The 23,221-nt window shown below is 45.0% G+C and overlaps 1 protein-coding gene across 4 annotated transcripts in view; it reads left to right on the top strand.

The window, feature by feature from the left end:
• kansl1b (KAT8 regulatory NSL complex subunit 1b) overlaps positions 1 to 23,221 on the top strand; it is a 300,606-nt gene that overhangs the window by 87,068 nt on the left and 190,317 nt on the right. For all 4 annotated transcript variants that reach the window (XM_060848550.1, XM_060848551.1, XM_060848552.1 and 1 more), the window contains one exon: positions 12,312 to 13,677. In XM_060848550.1, coding sequence (XP_060704533.1) covers positions 12,386 to 13,677 — 1,292 coding nt within the window. In that variant the 5' untranslated portion in view covers positions 12,312 to 12,385. The remainder of the gene's footprint in view (positions 1 to 12,311; positions 13,678 to 23,221) is intronic.

The raw sequence follows: 23,221 nt of genomic DNA, 5'->3' as shown, positions 1-23,221 counted from the left end.
TACAAGGCGCACGTTAGGAGTGTGATGGAATAGTCCCACTTGTGGATGGATGCAGCCCCAACAACACTCAAGAAGCTTGACATCATCCAAAACAAAGTAGCCCGCTTGATTGGCACTGTGTCCACTCCCTCCAGTACCAATGCTCAGTAGCAGCAGTGTATACCATCTACAAGATGCACTGCAGAAAATGACCAAAGCTTCTTGGCACGTTGCAAACCTACAGCCACTTTATATCGAAAGTACAAGGGCAGCAGATACATGGGAACACCACTATCTCCAAACCACTCGCCATTCTCACTTGAAAATATATTGCTTTTCTTTCACTGTCACTGGATCAAAATTCTAGAAACTCCTCTCTCGGCATTGTGGGTCCACCTACATGTGGACTGCAGCAGTTCTAGAAGTCAACTCGCCATCACCTTCTCGAGGCAACTAAACTTCAGCCAGCCAGAACTGCTCACATCCCACTAGTGAATGTAGAAAGTAGCTGAGCTAACTAATCCCTGACAAATCAAGACAAGTCACAAAGGTCCCCATCACAAACAGTGTGCCTGTAGCATTGCATCCGTTGCATCCCAGATCATCCACGTAGGCTGAACAAGACTTTGCAATTTCTCATTCTTCTGGCCCCATCACCACAATAAACCAGTTACTTCCATCATTGCCACAGCCTGTTCTGGTCCATTCCCTCCTGAAACCTGAACCCATTGTTCTGTTACAGCTTTGATTTGTCTCTCGTCTGTCTCGTTCAACGAGTCAACCTCCATGACCTATTAACTTCAAACAAGTTGCATCTTTGCTGCTCATCTTCCGACTTTAGCCATGTGAAAGTCATCTATTCTTCCTGCCATTTTTGACTTTTATTGGCTCCCAGTCCTCCTCACTTTTTAAGGTTGAAATTATCCTTCCACAGTTTTGCCACATTTCATGCTCCACATTCTGAAAACTCTGGGAGTAACAGCACCTGCAAATTCCCCATCAAACTACACACCATCTGATGTCAAAACTATATCATTGATCTTTAACTCTTGCTGGGTTCAAATCCTGGGAGTCATACCCTGCTGCTTCTACAGCAATATTATCACTGAACTTAACAGTACACAAACTGCTGTAATTCAGGCCAACATTTCACTAACACATTTGGGGTCATTTAAAGATAAACCATGGTTTTGTGAGTGATGCACAAAATAAAATAACCCTGAACTGTCCAATCTTGTGATCTTTTACTTATGTACATCTCTCCCATCACTACCCATCAACTTCCTTGGCTTCAGCCGCTGAGACACAAACTTCATGATTTCCAAGCATCTCTCCTTCTCCAACTTCCTGAAGATCCTCCCTAAAATCTACTTCTTTAAGCACATTGCCACAGTCAAGTCTTAAGGAAACGCCACAAATTTCTATGCTGTGTTATTGCAGGTTACTGGTAAATCCTGGGAATATATATTTTCCTCCTAAAATGGATGACTCCCTTAGGTTATGTAAAACATTGGGTTTTTTTTTAGATTAGACTTAGTGTGGAAACAGGCCCTTCGGCCCAACAAGTCCACACCGACCCACCGAAGCGCAACCCACCCATACCCCTACATTTACCCCCTACCTAATACTACAGGCAATTTAGCATGGCCAATTCATCTAACCCGCACATCTTTGGACCGTGGGAGGAAACCGGAGCACCCGGAGGAAACCCACGCAGACACGGGGAGAACGTGCAAACTCTACACAGTCAGTCGCCTGAGGCGGGAATTGAACCTGGGTCTCAGGCGCTGTGAGGCAGCAGTGCTAACCACTGTGCCACCATGCCGCCCACTATATCTTGCCACACTCTGGGCAAGGGGGTGAAAAAATCACATCATGGTAAGGGTGCATTGCTTTGGTGGGAATCACACTAAGAGCTTTGTGTCTTGCCTTGATTTATCGGGGATTAGTTAGCTCAATTAAGTACAAATATATGGTTGTTCTTCATGTCCATAGTGACTTATCGAAGAAGCATTTCACATAGCGCTGCTCCCCTGCTCCCATACCACAATGTTGCACATTTGGATTTAGCAGATTCAGGCAATTTACAAGACAGACAGATAGCATTCTGCCCATTGAATCCGTGCTGGCTGAAAAATGAATCCCATTTCCCAGCTGTTGGCCTATATCTCTGGCAGTTGCAGGACTTCAGGTATACATTCAAACAGTGAAATTAGTTATGAGTTTCTGTGTCTTGTCTCTTTTTCAGGTAGTGAGCCACTAACCCTGAGTGAAAATAGATTTCATTTCCTGTCTAATCCGTGTATCAATCACTTTAAATCCATGTTTCCTAGTTCCTGACCAAATTTTTAATCGAAATGAGTACTTTCTACTCATATTGTGCTCTTGGTCCATTGATATCAGACACATTCCCACATTAAGAATTCAGAAGAACTTGTGTTGTTCAAGTGGATTAATTCAAGCTATTTGCAGCTCCTTTTTATCAGTCCCAATCAAATTAGTACAGAAATGGGTCATTTCCAACCACACACTCTAGGCCCTTCTAAACTTTGTATATCTCAGTCAAATTTTGTTTTGTCATCCTTGGTCCAAAAGAAAGTCCAGTCTATCCCACCTTTCCTCAGTGGTAATTTTCAAATCCTGACAGCAACATTGTAAACCTAGCAACATAAATGGAATGAGAAGCATTGTTCATGTTTTGAGTCCAGTGTGACTCTTTTCATTGCTTTATTTTTAAACCAAAGTACAGCATTAGCCATCCTCTGATTGTCTGGCACCATGCACGGTAGTGTCAAGTTGAACTGCAAACATTAGCTCTGTTTTCCTCATGTACAATTGCTGCTGAGTTTGCCCAGCACTGTGTGTATATTCCATATTTGCAAGATTTTTCATTTGACCTAAATCTCCTCCATCCTACTCTAATGTAATTATATCTTTTCTGTAAATTGGATGGTCAGTCATGCTGACGGTGTTCAAGTTGTGACCTAACTAATGATTTATACAGTTCTTTGCTCTTGTGTGTTTTGGGGAAAAAAGGCAAAGAGTTCCATATGCTGCTTTAACCAGTTTGTGCACCTTATCTTTAGGATCTATGGGGGCTGACTTCAGGATCTTGCATTACCTCAAGAACTCTCAGTATTCTCCTATTATTTGAGTAACCATTTGCCTTCCCAAATGCTTCACCTTTCATTTTTCTGGATTGAATTTCATATACCACTTCTGTGTCCACCAGACCAGTGTGTTGATATCCTCATTGTCAACTGAACAGCCATATCTTTGTCATCTGTAAACTTCATGATCATGCCCAACATTTGCATCCAGTTACTTCAAAAACAGCAGAGAAAGCAAAAAACTTGAGACTGAGTCCTGCGGAACCTCCACCCAAAATGACTTTCCAGTCACAAAAATACTTGTCAACTATCAGTTTATGTTTCCCACCAACGAGAAAATGTTGGACCCAAATAGACCTGTCAAGTCTGCACTGACTCTCCAAAGAGTGTGCCACTCTCAGCCAGCCTCCAAACCCCACATGTACCATGCTTAATCCACCTAAAAATAGACCCCACCACGAGGGATATATTTCCCTCCCCACCTATATCAGCATTACGAACAGACCATTACCACTTCGACTCCCTCGTCACATCCGTGAAGAAGTGCAAAACCTCTGCTCATGAGCAACCTCCGTCCAAGGCTCCTCAAGATCCTTTCACATCAGACAGAAATTTTTCTGTACCTCCTCCAATGTCATCTACTGTATCTGTTGCACCCGAAGTGGTCGTCTCTCCATCGGAGAGACAGAACGTCAACTTGTGGATCGTTTCAGAGAACACCTCTGGGACACCTGCACCAACCAATCCACCGCACCGTGGCTGAACACTTCATCTTCCCCCCTCTCTCTGCTAAGGGCATGCAGGTTCTGGGCCTCCTTCATCGACAAACCCTCACGGCTTGATGTCTGGAGAAAGAATGCCTCATCTTCCACCTTGGAACCCTGCAACCACATGGGATTAATGTGGATTTCACCAGTTTTCTCAGTTCCCCTCCCCCCAACATTACCCCAGTCCCAAGCCTCAAACTCTTCCCCCACCTTCTTGACTTGTCCATTTATCTGCTCCACCCTCCCCTCTGACCTGTCACCTTCTCCCTCACCTTAAATACCTATTGCATTCTCAGTTACCTTCCCCACCCAGCCCCACCTCCTTGCATTTATCTCTCAGCACCCCCGGCCCAAAAGCTTCATTCCTGATGAAAGGTTTCTACCCAAAACGTCCATTCTCCTGCTCCTCTAATGCTGCCTGACTGGCTGTGCTTTTCCAGCACCACACACTCGACTGATCTCCAGCATCTGAAGTCCTCACTTTCACCATGGCTAATCCATTTAGTCTGCACATTGCTACCCACTGGGGCAATTGTAGTGCAGCCAGTCCCCTGATCTTGTACATTTTTGAACTGTGGGAAGAAACTGGAGCACCAGCACTGACTCAGGATCAGGATGCAAACTCCATTCAGGCAGTCACCCTAGGCTGGAATTAAACCTGGGTCTTTGGTACTTTGAGACAGCATTGCTTATGGTGCAAAAACGTCAGCATGATGGCACAATCACAGCTTCTGCAATATCCCTCAGACCGTTTTCGTGATTACTTCATGGACTGAACTGGATTCGTTGAAAACAGTCACCTGTGATGTTGGGGACTTCGTGGTAAAGGTTTGGTCCTCTTAGTCTATTGTCAAGAATATCTTTGGGTTATAGAGTGATGGGAACAGCCCCTTCGGTCCAACTGGTCCATGCCGACCAGATCGCATTAATAAATCTTGCCCCCATTGCTAACATTTGGTCCAAATTCCTCTAAACCCTTCCTATTAATATGCCCATCTGGAAGCCTTTTAAATGTTGTTGTAATTGTACCAGTCTCCTCCACTTCCTTTAGCAGCTTATTGCAAACAAGCACCACCCTCTGTTTGACCCTCTCCTTGGGTCCCTATTAAATCTTTTCTCTCTCAGCATAAACCTATGCTCTCTAGTTTTGGACTCTTCCCTACCCAAGAAGGAGACCTTGTCTATTTACCCTAAACATGCCCCTTATAATTTTGTAAATCTCAGCCTCCCATGCACCAGGGAAAATAGCCCTAACCTTTTCAACGTCTCTCTATAGCTCACATCCTCCAACCCTGGAAACATCCTTGTAAACCCTTTCTGAACCCTTTGAAAATTCACTGCATCCTTCCAATAGGAAGGAGACAAGAATTGCGCGCAATATTCCAACAGTGGCCTAACCCATGTCCTGCACAGCCACAGCATGACCTCCCAACTCCTGGACTCAATACTCTGACTGATAAAGGAAAGTGCACCAAACGCCTTCACTACCCTATCTACCTGCGACTCCACTTTCAAGGAGCTATGAACCTGCACTCTAAGGTCTCTTTGTTCAGCAACACTCCCTCGGACTTTACCATTAAATGTATAAGTCCTGCTAAGATTAGCTTTCCCAAAATGCAGCACCTCATATTGATCTGAATTCAACTCCACCTGCCCCTTTTCAGCCCATTGGCCCATCTGATCAAGATTCCGTTGTAATCTGAAGTAACCTCCTTCGCTGTCCACTACACTTCCAGTTTTGGTGTCATCTGCAAACTTACTAACTATACCTCTTATGCTCACATCTAAATCATTTATATGTAGTGGACCTAGCACTGATCCTATGTTTTATACAGTTCCAGCATAATCTCCCTGCTCTTAAACACTCTCTGCCTTACCTAAATAAAGGCAAGTGGATCTGACAGCATCTGTAGACACAAACAGATGGTGTATCAAGTTAACGATGCTTTGAGAGCTGAGGAATGATGGAAATGTTGTTTACAACTCCAGGTTGGTTAAGGAGGCGGTCAGAAGGTTTGAAAGAGTGGGCACGGGAGAGGTGAAATATCCAAGGTTCAAGGTGCAAACAGCTGATGAGTGGAGAAAGAAAAAAAAACTTTTTTCCAGATCAAGTTTTAATGGCTGCGTAGTAGTCCAAGTGCAACTAAAGGAATAACAAGGGAAGGAAAACTGCTAGTTTGAGTACATTTCCATCAAGAATCAATTGCATTCCCTCCAATTTCTGTCACATCTGTGGAGGTTATACGCAATCTTTTATGCTCACTGATCTTTCTTTGACCCTGGACTGAAGATCACCCTCAAAGTGTAGTTCGCAGAGTCTTTTGCTTCTGATCTACAGTGCATACTTAGAATTATAGAATAGTGATAACTATATTGAAGGAGATGCTCACACCCATCCTTTCCCTTCCAGAATCCCATGTCCCAATGTATTCAACCACATATTGACCTCTGCCATTTCCATCACCTCCCTCATGATGGTAGCACCAAACTCAACTTTCCCCTCCCTTTTCCACATTCTGAAGGGACCATTCTTCTGTGACAATCTATTTCATCCTTGGTCATCACTGACGCCCCTTCCGTCTATCAGCACACAATTGCTTGCACCAACAGGAGAATAACATGAGTTCTTTTACTTTCTCCATTGTTTCTGTCCAAATTTATTCAAAATGAAACTGATTTGCTTTTGCATCTTTCAATTTGGTATGCTGAATTTGTTCCTGACGATGTTTTCTCTGTCTTATGGAGAGCAAATGCCAGTTGTGCCTGCTGTGTGGACCAACAGTATTCAAACTGTAAATAAGACTGAGCTTGTCCATTCCTGTTCTTCCTACCAAAGACTGAGTCTTGCATTTATCTACATTATACTTCATCTGCCAAGCATTTGCCTAGTAACTCAACTTGTTGAAATCACAGCGAAGCATCTCTGTATTCTCCTCAGAGGTCACCCTCCACCCTGTTTTGTGTGGCCTGCAAAATAGTAATATTTCATTTGGCTCCCTAATCTAAATGAATGATACATCTAAATAGCCGGGGTCCAAGAACTGATCCCCACAGTCCACTCCTGGTCACTGGAAAAAGACCCTTTCTCTTTCTCTGTTTTCTGTCTGCCAGCCAGTTTTGTGTCATGTCAATACACAATGCCTATCCCATGGTACTTCAGTTTTACATACTAACATATGTGAGACCTGATCAAAACCTTTTGAAAGTCCAAGGCAACTACATATACTTGCTTCTCCTTAACAACGTTATTGCTTACATCAAAAAAAAGCCTGTAATGATTTGTTTAACATGATTTTCCTTAGTGTTTTCCAAGCACTCTGCTTTTTGATGTTTTATGATGGATTTTAGTAGTTTTCCACCAACGATGTCAGGCTAACTGGTGTGGAATTCCTTATTTTCTGTCTCCTGTTTTTGAAAAGTGTAGATGATATCAGCACCCCTCAATCCATAGGAACCGTTCCAGATGACCACCAATGCATCCAATATTTTGAGACTGACTTCCTCAGTGCTTTGATGTAAATGATTGGGCCCTGAGGGTTTATCAATCTTTCATCCCATCTGTTTCCACAAAACCATTTCCATACTAATACTGATTTCCTTCATTTCTTCACTTAATAACAGAAGTTTTTGTCATCACTTTGCAAGCTTGTGGTCATTCTGTATTTCCCCTCTCTTTTTGAATCCTTTTGTCGTTTTCTTTTGAAATCTGAACTGCTCCCAGTCCTCAGGTCTGTTACTCGATTGGCCACTTTGCATGCCTCTTCTTTGAATGCAATACCATCGTTAATTTTTGCTTTCAGGCTACTTTTCCTATTTGATTTTTATGCCAAACAAGAGTGAACGATGGTTACAGTGGCTCTGTGCACTCTAAGAGTTGGCAATTTGCTTATCCAGTGTAGTTCTTTTTAAGTAATGGTCTCCAATTTATCATAGCTGACTTGTGCCTCAGACCATTTGTAGTTTTCTTAACGTAGATTCAGGATCCTAGTCTCAGAATTAACAATTAGTGGGTGGCACAGTGGTTAGCACTGCTGTCTCATAGCGCCTGAGACCCGGGTTCAATTCCCGACTCAGGCGACTGACTGTGTGGAGTTTGCACGTTCTCCCCGTGTCTGCGTGGGTTTCCTCTGGGTGCTCCGGTTTCCTCCCACAGTCCAAAGATGTGCGGGTCAGGTGAGTTGGCCATGCTAAATTGCCCGTAGTGTTAGGTAAGGGGTAAATGTAGGGGTATGGATGGGTTGTGCTTCAGCGGGTCGGTGTCGACTTGTTGGGCTGAAGGGCCTGTTTCCACACTGTAAGTAATCTAATCTAAACATTACTGTAGATCTTAATGAATTCTATCATAGTATAGTAACTCTCCCCAAAGAGGTCTTAGGTAACTAGATTGACAATTATTCCTTTCTTATTACGCAGAACCTTGACAAGGTCAAAAAAGAAGTTGCTGGAAAAGCTCAGCAAGTCTGGTAGCTTCTATTAAGAGAAGTCAGAGTTAATGTTTCGGGTCTGGTGACCCTTCCTCAGAACCGGACCGAAAATCTTAACATTGATCTTTCTTCATAGATGCTGCCATGTTCAGACCTGCTGAACATTTCAAGCAACTTCTGTTTTTGTTTATGATTTACAGCATCTACAGTTCTTCGGGTTTTTACCCAGGTGGGTGGTGTATTCTTTATTTGTTACAGTTCTTGCAATGTATTTTGTAAATGACGTTCGTTTTGTTTTCTGTCTGTACGGTGTCTTTCAAGTTCATTAGCTGCTGTTTTAGTGTGTTGGTGGGTTTGTGGGCTACCATGACACCAAGAGGTCCGAGTAGTCTGGCAGTTATTTCTGAGATGTCTTTGATGTAGGGGAGAGTGGTGAGAGTTTCTGGACATGTTTTGTCTGCTTGTTTGGGTTTGTTGCTGAGAAATCAGCAGTGTGTTCATTGGGTACCCGTTCTTTTGAATACGCTGTATAGGTGAATTTGCTCTGCTCTTTGTAGTTCCTTTGTGCTGCAGTGTGTGATGGCTAGTTGGACAACACTACATAGGACAAACAGGCAGAGAAAACTAGCCACCAGGATATCTGAACATCAACTCACTGCAATAAGATATGACCCATTCTCACTAGTATCCTCATAGATGAGGAAGGATGCCACTTTGACTGGCACAACACATCCACCCTAGAACAAGCCAAACAGAGACGTGAACGAGAATTCCTAGAAGCATGGCATTCCAACCGGAACTCTATAAAGAAATGCATTAACTTGGACCCCATTTACCACCCTCTTGAGAAAAAAAAACAGGAATTGACATCCCCACAGGAAATGATGTCACCAACCCAAGGAAACCTAAACACACAAATTGAAAGTGGGTCATAACACCAGTTGTTCACTGGAGGCTCACTATGTTACCTAGTATGGTGACGAAATGTTTTTGAAAATGAACCTTCCAGCTCAGTGAACAAACTTAGATCCAGAACCTCGACCTGAGCTATAAATCTTCTCCAAATTCGCTCGCCTGAAGGTTTTTAACTAGATGATTGAATCTGAAGATATATTTGGTTAGGTCTGATCAATTCATGCAGGTCACTTGGAATACAAACCAGCAATTTCGGCTTTAAAAGTTTGTTCTTTCTTAACTTTGGGATTGTGGTCAGCCAGTGTTGATTTGAGCAGGTCAGAATGTCCTTCACTCCTGTGTGCATTGTCAGATGTGTTGCCTTTTGGATTAGGGTTACCACAAGTCACCACATACCTGGCCAAGTGTTGGAGTTTGGAAATGGTTTGCCCAGAGTTCATGATATATTCAAAAAAAAAATGAAATTTTTAATTGGTCATGAAAACCTCATAGAGTATTAGATGGAACAAAGGTCAGATCTTTGTTTTTTTTTTCTTGCTCCCACATCTTGATAAGGGATGGATTTGTCTGAATTGAATTGAATTTATTGACACGTGTACTGAGGTACAGTGAAAAGTTTTGTCTTGCAAGCAGTACAGGCACAGTTCATAGTTAAGTAGCTCAGATAGTAAATAATAGATAAACAGCAGCAAAAACAAAAACACAGCATGTTAACAGATTGAGAGTCCATTCAGTATTCTGACAACAAGAGAGTAGCAACTGTTTTGAAACTGGTTGGTGCATGTATTCAGGCTTCTCCCTTCTCCCTGATGGTAGAGGTTGTAGAAAAAGATTGCCAGGGTTGAGTGGATCTTTGAAAATGCTGACAACCTTTATTTGACAGCGGGCCGAGTAGATGGATTATATAGTAGGGAGGTTGGCCTTTGTGATTATCTAGGCCAAGTTTACCACTCTCTGTCACCGTCTCCGACCTTGAATAGTACAGTTCCCATACCAGGTCGTGATGCATCCGGATAGAATGCGCTCAATGGCGCAGCTATAAAAGTTTGCTGTGTTGCCAATTTCCTCAACTGCCTGAGGAACAAGAGACGTTGTTGGGCCTTTGTAACCAATGCATTCACATGAAGAGTCTAAGAAAGCTTGTTGTGGATGACCACTCCCAGGAACTTGACGCTGTCCACTTGTTCCACCTCTGTGCTGTTAGTATGTAAGGGGGGGGGGCGGCATGAGTAATATCCCACCGAAAGTCAATAATGAGTTCCTTGGTTTTGCCGACATTGAGAGCTAGGTTGTTCTCAGTGCACCATTTTTCCAGGTCTTCCACCTCCTTTCTGTAGTCTGTTTTGTCACCTTCTGAAAGAGCACTGTGCTAAAGTTGTTCTTAATTTGGAAAGGATTGAGAAATCAGTGAGCATTTTCACTTTTGTTCACTGTGATATCTGACAGTCAGAGTCATAGAGATGTACAGCATGGAAACAGACACCTTGGTCCAACTTATCCATGCCGACCAGATATCCAACCCTAATGTAATCCCATTTGCCAGCACTTGGCCCATATCCCTCTAAACCCTTCCTTTTCTTATATCCATCCAGATGCCTTTTAAATGTTGTAATGTACTCGCCTCCATCATTTCCTCTGGCAGCTCATTCCATACACGCACCACCCTCTGTGAGAAAAAGTTGCCCCTTAGGTCCCTTTTATACCTTTACCTTCTCGCCCTAAACCTGTGCCCTCTCATTCCGGACTTGCGCAACTCAGGGAAAAGACCTTTGTCTATTTATCGTATCCATGCTCCACATGATTTTCTCAACCTCTATAAGGTTTATAGACCCTCTGACGCTCCAGGGAAAACAGTGCCAGCTTTTTTAGCTTCTCCATAGCTCAAATCTTCCAACCTGGCAACATTCTTGTAAGTCCTCTCTGAACCCTTGGAAAATTCACTGCATCCTTCCAAAAGAAAGGAGATCAGAATTGCCTGCAGTATTCCAAAGATGGCCGAACCAGTGTCCTGTACAACGCAACATGACCTCCAAACTCCTATATTCAATCCTCTGACCAATAAAGGAAAGAGTACCAAATGCCACCTTTGCTATCCTTTCGACCTCTGACTCCACTTTAAAGGAGCTATGAACCTGCACTCCAAGGTCTCTTGGTTAAGCAACACACCCCAGGACCTTACCATTAAGTAGATAAATCCTGCTTTCATTTGCTTTTCCAAAATGCAGCACCTGGCACGTCAATTGTTAAAATTTGTTGGGAATAACTAATGTGAATGAAATGTGGGAAGGTATTGAACATTGCATGAAAAAAGAACTTGGCATCTTCTCAAGAGAAGCGAATGAGAGGAAGTCAACTCAAAATAAAGACATGCGAGTTTATACATTTTACTTATGGGAGGGCAAGGTGCTCTCGAAGGTATAATCAGAGCCAACGATAGTTAACACTCTCAGGAGAAGAGAACATGGAGCACTGGCTTATATGCGATTCCATTCTTGGCACCATCACATGCTCTAAGTGTTCATAATGTTAGGAATGTATTATAAATTAATTTGTTTTCCCTGACATTTTAAAATAATATGTAAAGTCTATTGCTAAGTCCTGTTTGACTCAGTTGTTTAGAACTCCTGGCCTCAGTTGACATCAGCTCGGTTTCAAAATTTTAGATAATACGGAAGGTGTTATAATATTAAGATGTTGCCCACAATTATTTTTGAGAGTTCTGCTCTGCACACTTTCTATTCCTTTTCCCCAATAAGGCCCGACAGTACAGTTTATTTTCATGACTTTAGTGTAGAATGAATTTGATATTTGGATACAGTCATTTCCAATTGTTAACGTCTTGATATTCAGTGTCCGTTTCGTGGTCCTTTTGAAGGAGACTATCATTTAATCCAGTAGTTTACAAAATTCTGTTTTGTTTTGCACTAAATTCCACTTCGATTTATCCTGTAACTTAGAATCCTTAATACAAAAAGATAAAAGTGAAAGCAGCAATTTTGAGTCCAAGATTTTATATTCATGATATTGTGAATAAGAAGGAACAGTTAGTATTGAAGGATATGTCAGTAAGTTTTTTTTTGTAGCGTGTTTTTAAATTCTGTTTTGTTTCATTTCAGGCTAGCAGCAGGAGGAGGGAGTGGAGCTGGCCTCTGTGGTTGGAGAGGCCAGTGTGTCTGGGTCTCAGCGCTGCATGGCTGCGATGGCGCCCGCTCTCACAGAAGCGGCAACTGAAGCTCATCATAGATTCAAACTGGCAACTCCATCTTCCTCCCTCTCTCCATCAGGCACAGCGGACCGTGATAACAGCAATTCGATTAACAATTCCAAAAGGAAAGCCTTTGCAGACGACCACAGTCTGGATTTTCGGAAAAACTCCAGGAGTGAAGATCACTGCAAATTGGTATCCCCATACCGCTGTCTTGATGCAGCATCTCGTCCACCTCCTCCCCCAGAATCAGTGAAACTCCAAGGATCTTTCAGCAAGCACGCAGTCATCAAATCTCATACCATATTGTCACATTCATTACTGGACACCGGAGTAATTAGGGCAGAGCTGATTGACGGGCAAGCTGCCTTGGAATTTTCTCCTAGCCTTTTGAAAACAATGAGTGCAAGTAGCAACCAACCTTCACTGCCCTCACCCCCGCAACCACCAGTCAATGGCTTGGCCAAGAAGTCTGCTGTTAATATACGCTCAGATTCTGATCTGAACAGTGCAGAAGTTGTGGGAAAAGCAGTTTACCCAGAGCTGCCACAAGTTGGGTCCAACCAAGTAGAAGATTCTAGCAAATTGGCTTTGAATAGCAATATAACAACAAGGGCAGTAGCAGGAGAAGAAAGCACTTTGGAAGAGTTCAACCATATCATAGAGGCTTTATCCAAATTTGGAGAAAATGGTGTCGGTAATAATGAACTTTTATTCTCAACAGGAAGCTCAGTCAGTACAGTTTGTGCAAATTCTGTTGATTGCAAGTCTTCTGCCTCAAAACCAAGTTCCATGAACATTTTGGATACTGAGGTTCATAGTAGGACGCTGCTGGCTCAGACTAGGCAAAGTGAAATTGAAAGAAGGGCTTGTAGGCTTCGGAAAAGACTAGAAGTTGTTCAGGCAAAGCAGGTGGAGCGTCACGTTCAACAGCAACTTGGAGGATTTGTGGAGAAAACTGCACACAGACTTCCCTACTTTGACTGTCTGAAACGTCAGGATGGGTCGCTGCGAAATCAGCAGTTGGTTTTTGCTTGTAAATCAGATTCTGCCTCACGGAAAGGGGGTGAAAATGTTTCGGAAACATTGGCAAATTTCTTTAAGAGCAGTTCGGTGTCGAAAGGGATTGAAAAATTTGTTTCAAGTTCTGACTCAAAGCTACGGTTCAGCGAGAATGCGTTTGATTCGGATGTTACTGAGAGCAGTTCTGGTGGAGAATCTGACGCTGAAGAGGAATTGTTTGCCAAAGTGGGAATGGAGCAGTATCAGGCACCTGTGTAAGTATAACATAAAGGGCTTTGACACATCGGATACCTTTGTAGATGTCATGATGGAAAGTGCTTCAAATATCTTTCTTCTACTTTTTAGAATCTCGTAGAATCTTCTGCTGTGAAATTGTTTTTTTGGCTAGTGATGTTCTTCAAGATTTAAATTAGACCTGGGAGTTGGGGATAGCCTACTCCTTAGAAAGGGGCAGAAGAAGGAATCATCAAGTATTGAAAGGATGGTAACCAGTATAATTGCTTAAGCGGGTTGCTTGGTTAAACACAGGGTTGTTGTTATGTAGATTGGTCATGAGAACATTACAGATTTCAACATAAATGGATTTTCAGACTGGATTTGGTTTAGGAAAAAAAAAGCAATCTCTTTACATTTGACAGTTAACAGCCGCAGGCTGGCTTGCATTGTACAAACAATGATGCAGTAGATATGTGAAAAATCATTTTTCAGTTTGTTCATACCTGTCCTTTTACAGTCAGTGGTGTTTAAAAAACAGGACTTATTCTGAAAACCTCATTTTGTGCTTGGCTGCTGTCTTTGGATCACTGTGCTAAAGTCTGCCATGTTGCCAGTAGAGTCAGACATGTTTTCAGTGCAAAGTCCCAGTGCCCTTCTTCCGCCTCCCCTACCCCCCGCCTGCATTTGCAGTTTCAACTGGGGAAGTGCAACTGGGGAAAGCCAAGTGAGCAGCGGGCTTTCGTTGAACACATCAGAATCATTGGCCTCTCAAGTTGAAGAATATACCGATGTATTTGTCAGTTCTATTATGGAATATGTGTGCTGTTGACCTTCTTGGAGGTTTTTATGGTCGCTTCTGGTCTCTCCATGCTAGCCTCTTAGATGCAAGCAAAATGAGCCTTGTCATCTGGTTGGTTAGCCTTCACTTTTCTGCTACTTATTCAAAGCATATTGCATTATTGTTGCATCTTTGAATCGAGCATGGGAGAAGCAGATGTCAGCGGCAAAGTTTCCAGGCTTCCTCCATCATAAAGACGGCTGTTAGAACAGTTGGGTTGTTCTCTTCTATCTTATCAAAAGCCTTGAATTTGACAATGAGGTGCCATTGATTGTTTTTTTTAATACCTAATTGTCCCTAATCCATTAGCTGAAGCTTCGCCAAGAATTTGTGGGGCAGTGCCAGAATAATGTTTGAGGGTAGAATGATCCAAATACTTGGGGCAGTTGCCTGTATCTGTTGATAAGTATTCTTCACTTTCCTGAGAAATGTTAGCGCACACTATGCAGTGAACTGCTTGAGAGGATTTAAACTAGTAAGGTGAGGAGGTGAGACCCAGGGAGGTAGTGAGGAAAGAGGTCAATCTGAGACTGGTACAGTTGAGAACAGAAGTAAGTCAAACAGTCAGGGCAGGCAGGGACAAGGTAGGACTAATAAATTAAACTGCATTTATTTCAATGCCAAGGGCTTAACAGGAAGGCAGATGAACTCAGGGCATCATTAGGAACATGGGACTGGGATATCACAGCAATTACAGAGACATGGCTCAGGGATGGGCAGGACTGGCAGCTTAATGTTCCAGGATACAAATGCTATAGGAAGGATAGAAGGGGAGGCAAGTGAGGAGGGGGAACGGCATTTTTAATAAGGGATAGCATTGCAGCTGTTCTGAGGGAGGATAGTCCTGGAAATAGTTCCAGGGAAGTTATTTGGGTGGAACTGAGAAATAAGAAAGGGATAATCACCTTATTGGGATTGTATTATAGACCCCCTAATAGTCAGAGGCAAATTGAGAAACAAACTTGTAAGGAGATCTCAGCTATCTGTAATAATAATAGGGTAGTTATGGTAGGGGATTTTAACTTTCCAAACGTGGACTGGGACTGCCATAAAGTTAAAGGTTTAGCTGGAGACGAATTTCTGAAGTGTGTACATGACAATTTTCTGATTCAGTATGTGGATGTACATACTAGAGAAGGTCAAGTGTGTCTGTGAGGGGGGTGCGGGGGTGTGTTATATTCCATGTTATTTTTCATAGTTCACTTAAATGCTTTTCATGAATCCTATTCAAATGAAAGTTTTTGAACCAATCAGCTATTGCAGTCACCCTAACTATCAGGTTCACCCTTGGGTAATGTACAGTTTGAACTGGCTTTTAACTTTCATTCTTCTAACTTGACTGTAAAGATATTTCATGATTTCACTTCGCTTTGGCTTTAGTTAGAAGTTGCTGCTGTTTGTGGTGTACTTGTGAAAGCAATGGTACAAGACCAGCCAATTTGAATAGGGTGTAGCCATATGCATCATCAGTTTAGACCCTTAAATCGTGGCAAATTACGTAAACTTTGACGACAATGTGACTGTTATCCTTGCAGCTGGCTGGCAGCAGTGTAGAATCTTAGGATAATGCAAGTGCTTTTCCATTAGCAAGCCATAGGGGAAGCAGTTGTTCGTTGATTTGGTGATGCCGGTGTTGGACTGGGATGTACAAAGTTAAAAATGACACAACACCAGATTATAGTCCAACAGGTTTAATTGGAAGCACACAAGCTTATGGAGCGCCACTCCTTCATCAGGCGGTTGTGGAGGACACAGAATTTATAGCAAAAACTTAGTGTGATGTAACTGAAATTATACATTGAAAAATACCTGAATTGTCTATTGAGTCTTTGATCAGTTTGAATACCATGATAGTTTCACTTCATGTGTAAATCACCAAACTTTTTTTAAAAATGTTGAATTCACAGGTTAACTGTAACAATTGGTGTTAGTCCCCTGTGCCATGATGTTTTGATTGATTCTAATCTAAAAAGTGAGATAGGAGTTTTACATGAATTCATGCGGTTTTTGAGCAAAGTACAGTGTAACTCTGCAAGTACAAATTCACCCCACAAATGTATATACGTATGTGTACATGTGGATCTGTGTGTCTGTCTATCTGTCTGGGTTGGGGGGTTGTGAGTGTGAGAGTGTGCGTGTGCGTGTGCGCGTGTGTGTGTGAGTGGGGTGGGTGCGTGCGTGTGTGTGTGAGGGGGGTGGGTGCGTGTGTGTGTGAGGGGGGTGGGTGCGTGTGTGTGTGAGGGGGGTGGGTGCGTGTGTGTGAGGGGGGTGGGTGCGTGTGTGTGTGTGTGTGTGTGTGTGAGAGGGGGGTGGGTGCGTGTGTGTGTCTGTGTGAGGGGGGGTGCGTGCGTGTGTCTGTGTGAGAGGGGGGTGGGTGCGTGTGTGTGTGTGAGGGGGGTGCGTGCGTGTGTGTGTGTGTGTGTGAGGGGGGTGTGTGTGTGAGGGGGGTGTGTGTGTGAGGGGGGTGTGTGTGTGAGGGGGGTGTGTGTGTGAGAGTGGGGTGGGTGCGTGCGTGTGTGTGTGAGTGGGGTGGGTGCGTGCGTGTGTGTGTGAGTGGGGTGGGTGCGTGAGTGTGTGTGAGGGGAGTGGGTGCGTGAGTGTGTGTGAGGGGGGTGGGTGCGTGTGTGTGTGAGGGGGGTGGGTGCGTGTGTGTGTGAGGGGGGTGGGTGCGTGTGTGTGTGAGGGGGGTGGGTGCGTGTGTGTGTGAGGGGGGTGGGTGCGTGTGTGTGTGAGGGGGGTGGGTGCGTGTGTGTGTGAGGGGGGTGTGTGCGTGTGTGTGTGAGGGGGGTGGGTGCGTGTGTGTGTGAGGGGGGTGGGTGCGTGTGTGTGTGAGGGGGGTGGGTGCGTGTGTGTGTGAGGGGGGTGGGTGCGTGTGTGTGTGAGGGGGGTGGGTGCGTGTGTGTGTGAGGGGGGTGGGTGCGTGTGTGTGTGAGGGGGATGGGTGCGTGTGTGTGTGAGGGGGGTGGGTGCGTGTGTGTGTGTCTGTGTGAGAGGGGGGTGGGTGCGTGTGTGTGTGTGTGTCTGTGTGAGAGGGGGGTGGGTGTGTGTGTGAGGGGGGTGTGTGTGTGAGGGGGGTGTGTGTGTGAGGGGGGTGTGTGTGTGAGGGGGGTGCGTGTGTGAGGGGGGTGCGTGTGTGAGTGAGAGGGGGGTGCGTGTGTGAGTGAGAGGGGGGTGCGTGTGTGAGTGAGAGGGGGGTGCGTGCGTGTGTGAGAGGGGGGTGCGTGCGTGTGTGTGTGAGAGGTGGGTGCGTGCGTGTGTGTGAGAGTGGGGTGGGTGCGTGCGTGTGTGTGAGGGGAGTGGGTGCGTGTGTGTGTGAGGGGGGTGGGTGCGTGTGTGTGTGAGGGGGGTGGGTGCGTGTGTGTGTGAGGGGGATGGGTGCGTGTGTGTGTGAGGGGGATGGGTGCGTGTGTGTGTGAGGGGGATGGGTGCGTGTGTGTGTGAGGGGGATGGGTGCGTGTGTGTGTGAGGGGGATGGGTGCGTGTGTGTGTGAGGGGGACGGGTGCGTGTGTGTGTGAGGGGGACGGGTGCGTGTGTGTGTGAGGGGGGCGGGTGCGTGTGTGTGTGAGGGGGGCGGGTGCGTGTGTGTGAGAGGGGGGCGGGTGCGTTTGTGTGTGTGTGTGTGTGTGTGAGGGGGGCGGGTGCGTGTATGTGTGTGAGGGGGGTAGGTGCATTTGTGTGTGTGTTGGGGGTGCGGGTGCATGTTTTCTGTGCGTGTTTGTAAGCGGGGTGCGTGTGTCTGTGGGGGGGTGGGCGTGTGCATGTGAGGGGTATGGGTCTGTCGGTGGGTTGGGAGTGTGTGTCTGTCGGGGGGCAGGAGTGCATGTGTCTGTGAGGCGGGGTGGGCGTGTGCGTGTGAGGGGGGTGTGCGTGTGAGGGGGGCACCTCCGGGCCGCCCGAACCAACCAACCCAATCACCCCGTGGCTCAACACTTTAACTCTCCCTCCCACTCCACCGAGGACATGCAGGTCCTTGGACTCCTCCACCGGCAGAACACAACAACACGACGGCTGGAGGAGGAGCGCCTCATCTTCCGCCTTGGAACCCTCCAACCACAAGGTATGAATTCAGATTTCTCCAGTTTCCTCATTTCCCCTCCCCCCACCTTGTCTCAGTTGGTTCCCTCAACTCAGCACCGCCCTTCTAACCTGCAATCCTCTTCCTGACCTCTCCGCCCCCACCCCACTCCGGCCTATCACCCTCACCTTGACCTCCTTCCACCTAGTCCCTCCTCCCTAGTCCCTCCTCCCTAGCTTTTATCTTAGCCTGCTTGGCTCTCTCTCTTATTCCTGATGAAGGGCTTATGCTCGAAACGTCGAATTCTCTATTCCTGAGATGCTGCCTGGCCTGCTGTGCTTTGACCAGCAACACATTTGCGGATGTGCGTGTGAGTCTATCGGGGGTGCGGGTGTGCGCGTGTCTGTAAGGACGGGCGGGAGTGGGCGTGTAGGTAAGGACGGGCGGGAGTGGGCGTGTAGGTAAGGACGGGAGGGAGTGCACGTGTAGGTAAGGAGGGGCGGGAGTGCACGTGTCTGTAAGTGGGGGTGGGTGTGTCTGTCTGTAAGGGGGGGTGGGCGTGTGTGTGTCTGTCAGGGGGGTGGGTGTTGGGTGTGTGTGTCTGTAAAGGGGGGGTTGTGTGTGTCTGTGAGGGGGCGCAGTGGTGTGTGTGTTTCTGTGAGGAGGGGGTGGGTGTATGTTTCTGTGAGGGGGGTGGGGGTGTGTCTGTGAGGGAGGCGGGGGTGTGTGTCTGAGGGAGGCGGGGGTGTGTCTGATTCTGTGGGGGGGGTGTGATTCTGTGAGGGGGGCAGGTGTGTGATAATGAGGGTGTGTGTGTGTCTGTAACGGGGGGGGGGGGTGGGGGGGTGTGTGGTGTGTGTATGTCTGTAAGGGGGATGAGGGTGGGGGAGGGGGGCAGCTGTGTGTGTGTGTGTGTGCTGTCCCAGTTGGGGAACACTTCAGCGGTTCTGGATATTCCACCTTGGACCTTCAAGTGACCATCTAGCTAACACCAGTTGTGACAGTTAACCTGAGAATGCAGCTTTTAAATAAAGGTTTTGTGATTTGCACATGAATGAAGTGAAATTATCATGGTATTCGAGCAGTGCTCTGAAAGCTAGTGTGCTTCCAGTTAAACCTGTTCGACTATAACCTGGTGTTGTGATTTTTGACAGTTGTTCGGTGGTAATGTTACTCAACTAATAATCCGGAACCCAAGACTGATAGTCTGTGGAGAGGTGTTAAGTGTTGGTTTTCTTTATTATTTAACCTATTTTTCTAATCAACATGTTCAGAGATGTTATGATACGTCTCAGGAGCAGGTAAGATGAGAACCAGGCCTCTTGGACAGAGATAATGATCCTGCCACAATGCCACATGAGGACCCTAAGGGTCCTTAAGGTTAGATTAGAATAGATTACCTACAGTGTGGAAACAGGCCCTACGTCCCAACCAGTCCACACCGACTCTCTGAAGAGTAACCCACCTCCTTCTGACTAATTGACCTAATACAATGGAGCAATTTAGCCTGGCCAATTCACCTGATCTGCACGTCTTTGGACTGTGGGAGGAAACCGGAGCACCCAGAGGAAACTCATGCAGACACGGGGAGAATGTGCAAACTCCAGACAGACAGTCACCCGAGGCTGGAATCAAACCTGGGACCCTGGTGCTGTGAGGCAGCAGTGCTAACTGCTGAGCCACTGTGCCGCCCCAAAGTACAGGTTTTCTCTGGGTGCTCCTGTTTCCACAATCCAAAGATGGGTAGGTTAGGTGAATTGGCCATGCTAAATTGCTCCATAGTATTACCATAGGCTAATAGGGTAGGGGAATGGGTCTGCGTCGATTGCTTTTCACAGGGTTGGTGTGGACCTGTTGGGCAGAAGGGTTTGTTTCCACACTATAAGGATTCTATGGATTCAACCTGCTGAGATTTTCCAGCAGTTTCTTTTTATGTTCCTGATTTACAGCATCTGCAGTTGTTAAGTTTTTCTTGAGATGCTGAATGGTCTGCCCTTGTTCCTATTTCATATGGCCCCCAGCATTATGGTTGAATGTTAATTATACTTTGGGCGATTAGGGATAGGCAGTAAATGCTCGCCTACAGACAATAAGAACAGGAGAAGGCCCTTCAATCCTTCAAACCTGTTCTATCATTCAGGATGATCATAGCTGATCATCCAACTCTTTCACGCTTTTTCCCCATACCATGCAATCCTTTTAGCCCTCAGGGCTATATCTATCACCTTGAAAACATTCAATGTTTTTGGCCTCCGATCTTATGTGGCAGAGAATTCCACAGGCTTACTAGTCTCTGGGCGAAGAGATTTCTCCCCATCTCGGTCCGACATGGCCTATGCCATATTTTTGGACTGTGACCCCTGGTTCAAGACACTCCACTGATTGGATTCTGTGGTTTATTCGGCCTACTCTTGTTCTTCTAAACTGTTCACTTTCTGTAAATTAATTTCTAATAGGCCTACCCATGATTCACTGCTGTTTACTCTTCTGCCTGTTGTTCAAATCATGTTTTACTGTATATTGCACTGACTCTAGAAAGATGATCACTCTTAGTCCTGAAAAGTGTCCCAGTGTATGTCTGATGTACTTGCACACGATGTGACATCAGTTGCTTCATTGTGTGACCATACAGTCACAAGATTGTCATTGACGGGAAACTGTTATCAAACCAAAAGATGTTCTGGTTTTTGCGCAATTGAATATATGGTATATGAATGTCAATGCAGATTTGATGCCAGGTATGTTAAGTAAGTACCACTTTTATTTTTGGACTGTAGATTTAAAAACTGAACAAGTATTCCTTTCAAGCAATAGGCAAAGATGTTAGATTTGTGTGATGTATCTACATTGTAACTTTACTGTAAGTTGTTGGAGATGCTGCCGAGCCCCTCCGCTCGGTGTGTCAAGGGCAGTTTTATATTTGTTTTTCAACCAGTTTTATATTTGTGTGTGTCTTCAAGTGTTCAACTTTGTAACAACTTCATAATTGGTCCTTGGGCAAATAGCCAATAGCTCTGTTCAGACCATACAGCATGACAACCACCCTGTGAAGGAGAAAATATCCTTTCTGCCATATCCCTCTCTTCAGCGAGTGGAGAAGTAAGAGAAAATTCCAAGCAGCTGTCTTCTCTCTCCATTTTTAAAAAAATTCTTTATTGAAATGAAAACATTTAAGAGGCACTGAAAGAGGAAATCCTTAATCAGTGAATGAAAGAGTGAAAACTGATGTCAACAGTCTTATGGTATCCACAAAGTCAAAAGGAACTTGAAGTGAACTGAAGGAAAGCTTCTCTTCACCCACAATCTGGACTGATGCCAGAACTATGTTCCATTGACTTTGTCTTGTTCTTCCCCATTTGTACCATTTTTTTAAATTGTGATTTTATATGCATATTTCTTTGAAAAGGAGTAGAATTTGTAGCTTTGTTAGTCATAGATGTTTCATTTCTACCATTACATAGAAATGTCCTTCTTGCAATCAGGAGTTATTTTCTTGTTAAATACAGAGGTCTGTTGTGTGTTTTTTTTAAACAGCAGTCAGGTAAATCAGGGCCTTTGGATAATCTAATTAAATTTTTTCTTTACATATGATGATTTGAGGAATAGTAGGACTTAATTTCCAGTACACTACCTGAGCCAGTTGTTTCAGTTTGCTGTGTGCCCTAAAATCTGATGGATCATTTCACAGCATTACCCTTTTGGTTGTTCACTGTAAGCACTGTCTTGATATTCTTGACCAACCCATAGATGTGATTCTGCGATTAGACAACATTTGCTGTATCCTCCTGAGCATGCCAAGAATTATGCGGACAATCAATATAGGATTTGCTTGCACTCTGGTGTGGTGCATTTGATTATATTGGAAATTACGTGTATTCATGTGTCGGGCCCTATTTTTGTGTTACAGACAGAATGAATGTCTATTGTGCTTGTATGAAATCAATAAAATGGATAACAGCCGTTCTCTGCTTTCACTTCTCAAGGCAGTGGATCTGCCAATCAGTGATCACTCTTCCCTCCTGCGGTACAAATAGTGGTTTCCTCCTTAAATTGGTGACATTGCAAATTGTCCTTGATGAGTGTAAGGTGAAAAACTTAGTCAAAATGTCTTTTTTTTCCCCCAGAAGTTAGTGTTCTGTACTATCTCTCCAACATTTTCCTGTCCAGTCTGGCTGACCGGGAATCGGCGGGGGGAGCATGGGAGGGGAGGGACGCAGTGTGAATGGGGTTGAATGGGGGTCACGGATGGTGGTTCGGGGCAGATGGGGGCGTGGTTGGACAGTGTTGGGGGGATGTGGGGATTCGCGCATGGTGTGCTGCAGCCTAGTCTCCTGAATGAGGAGCGGACTTTAACAAGTGCTCGCTGTGTCAATCCCATTGAACTGGTGGGGTGGGGGCGGTTGCGCGGAGGCTTCAGCAATGCTGCAGGTCCCTTACAGATGAGTGTACATCTGCTCAGAAATGAACCCTGAGGCAGAGAGAAGGAGCAAAGCAGGCAGAGCAAGGGAAAAGGAAACTTCAGATAACTCTGAGTCCCAGAGGAGAGTTATTGAATCAATTAACCAGATAATCAATTATCCGAATGAAATAGTGCCCGCCCATCTCGTTGGGATAATCTAGGTTCCTCTATCAACAACTCCAAATCATGCTCTTTATAACATGACTCGTGTTTATTCTGTTTTGTGGTGAGCAACTATACCTTATAACAACTACAGCATTTCCTATTGC

The sequence above is a fragment of the Hemiscyllium ocellatum genome, chromosome 32 (genome assembly GCF_020745735.1).
Source record: "Hemiscyllium ocellatum isolate sHemOce1 chromosome 32, sHemOce1.pat.X.cur, whole genome shotgun sequence".
Classification (NCBI taxonomy): Eukaryota; Metazoa; Chordata; class Chondrichthyes; order Orectolobiformes; family Hemiscylliidae; genus Hemiscyllium; species Hemiscyllium ocellatum.
The sequence above is the reverse complement of the archived record's forward strand: the minus strand, read 5'-3'. Positions and strand labels throughout refer to the sequence as shown.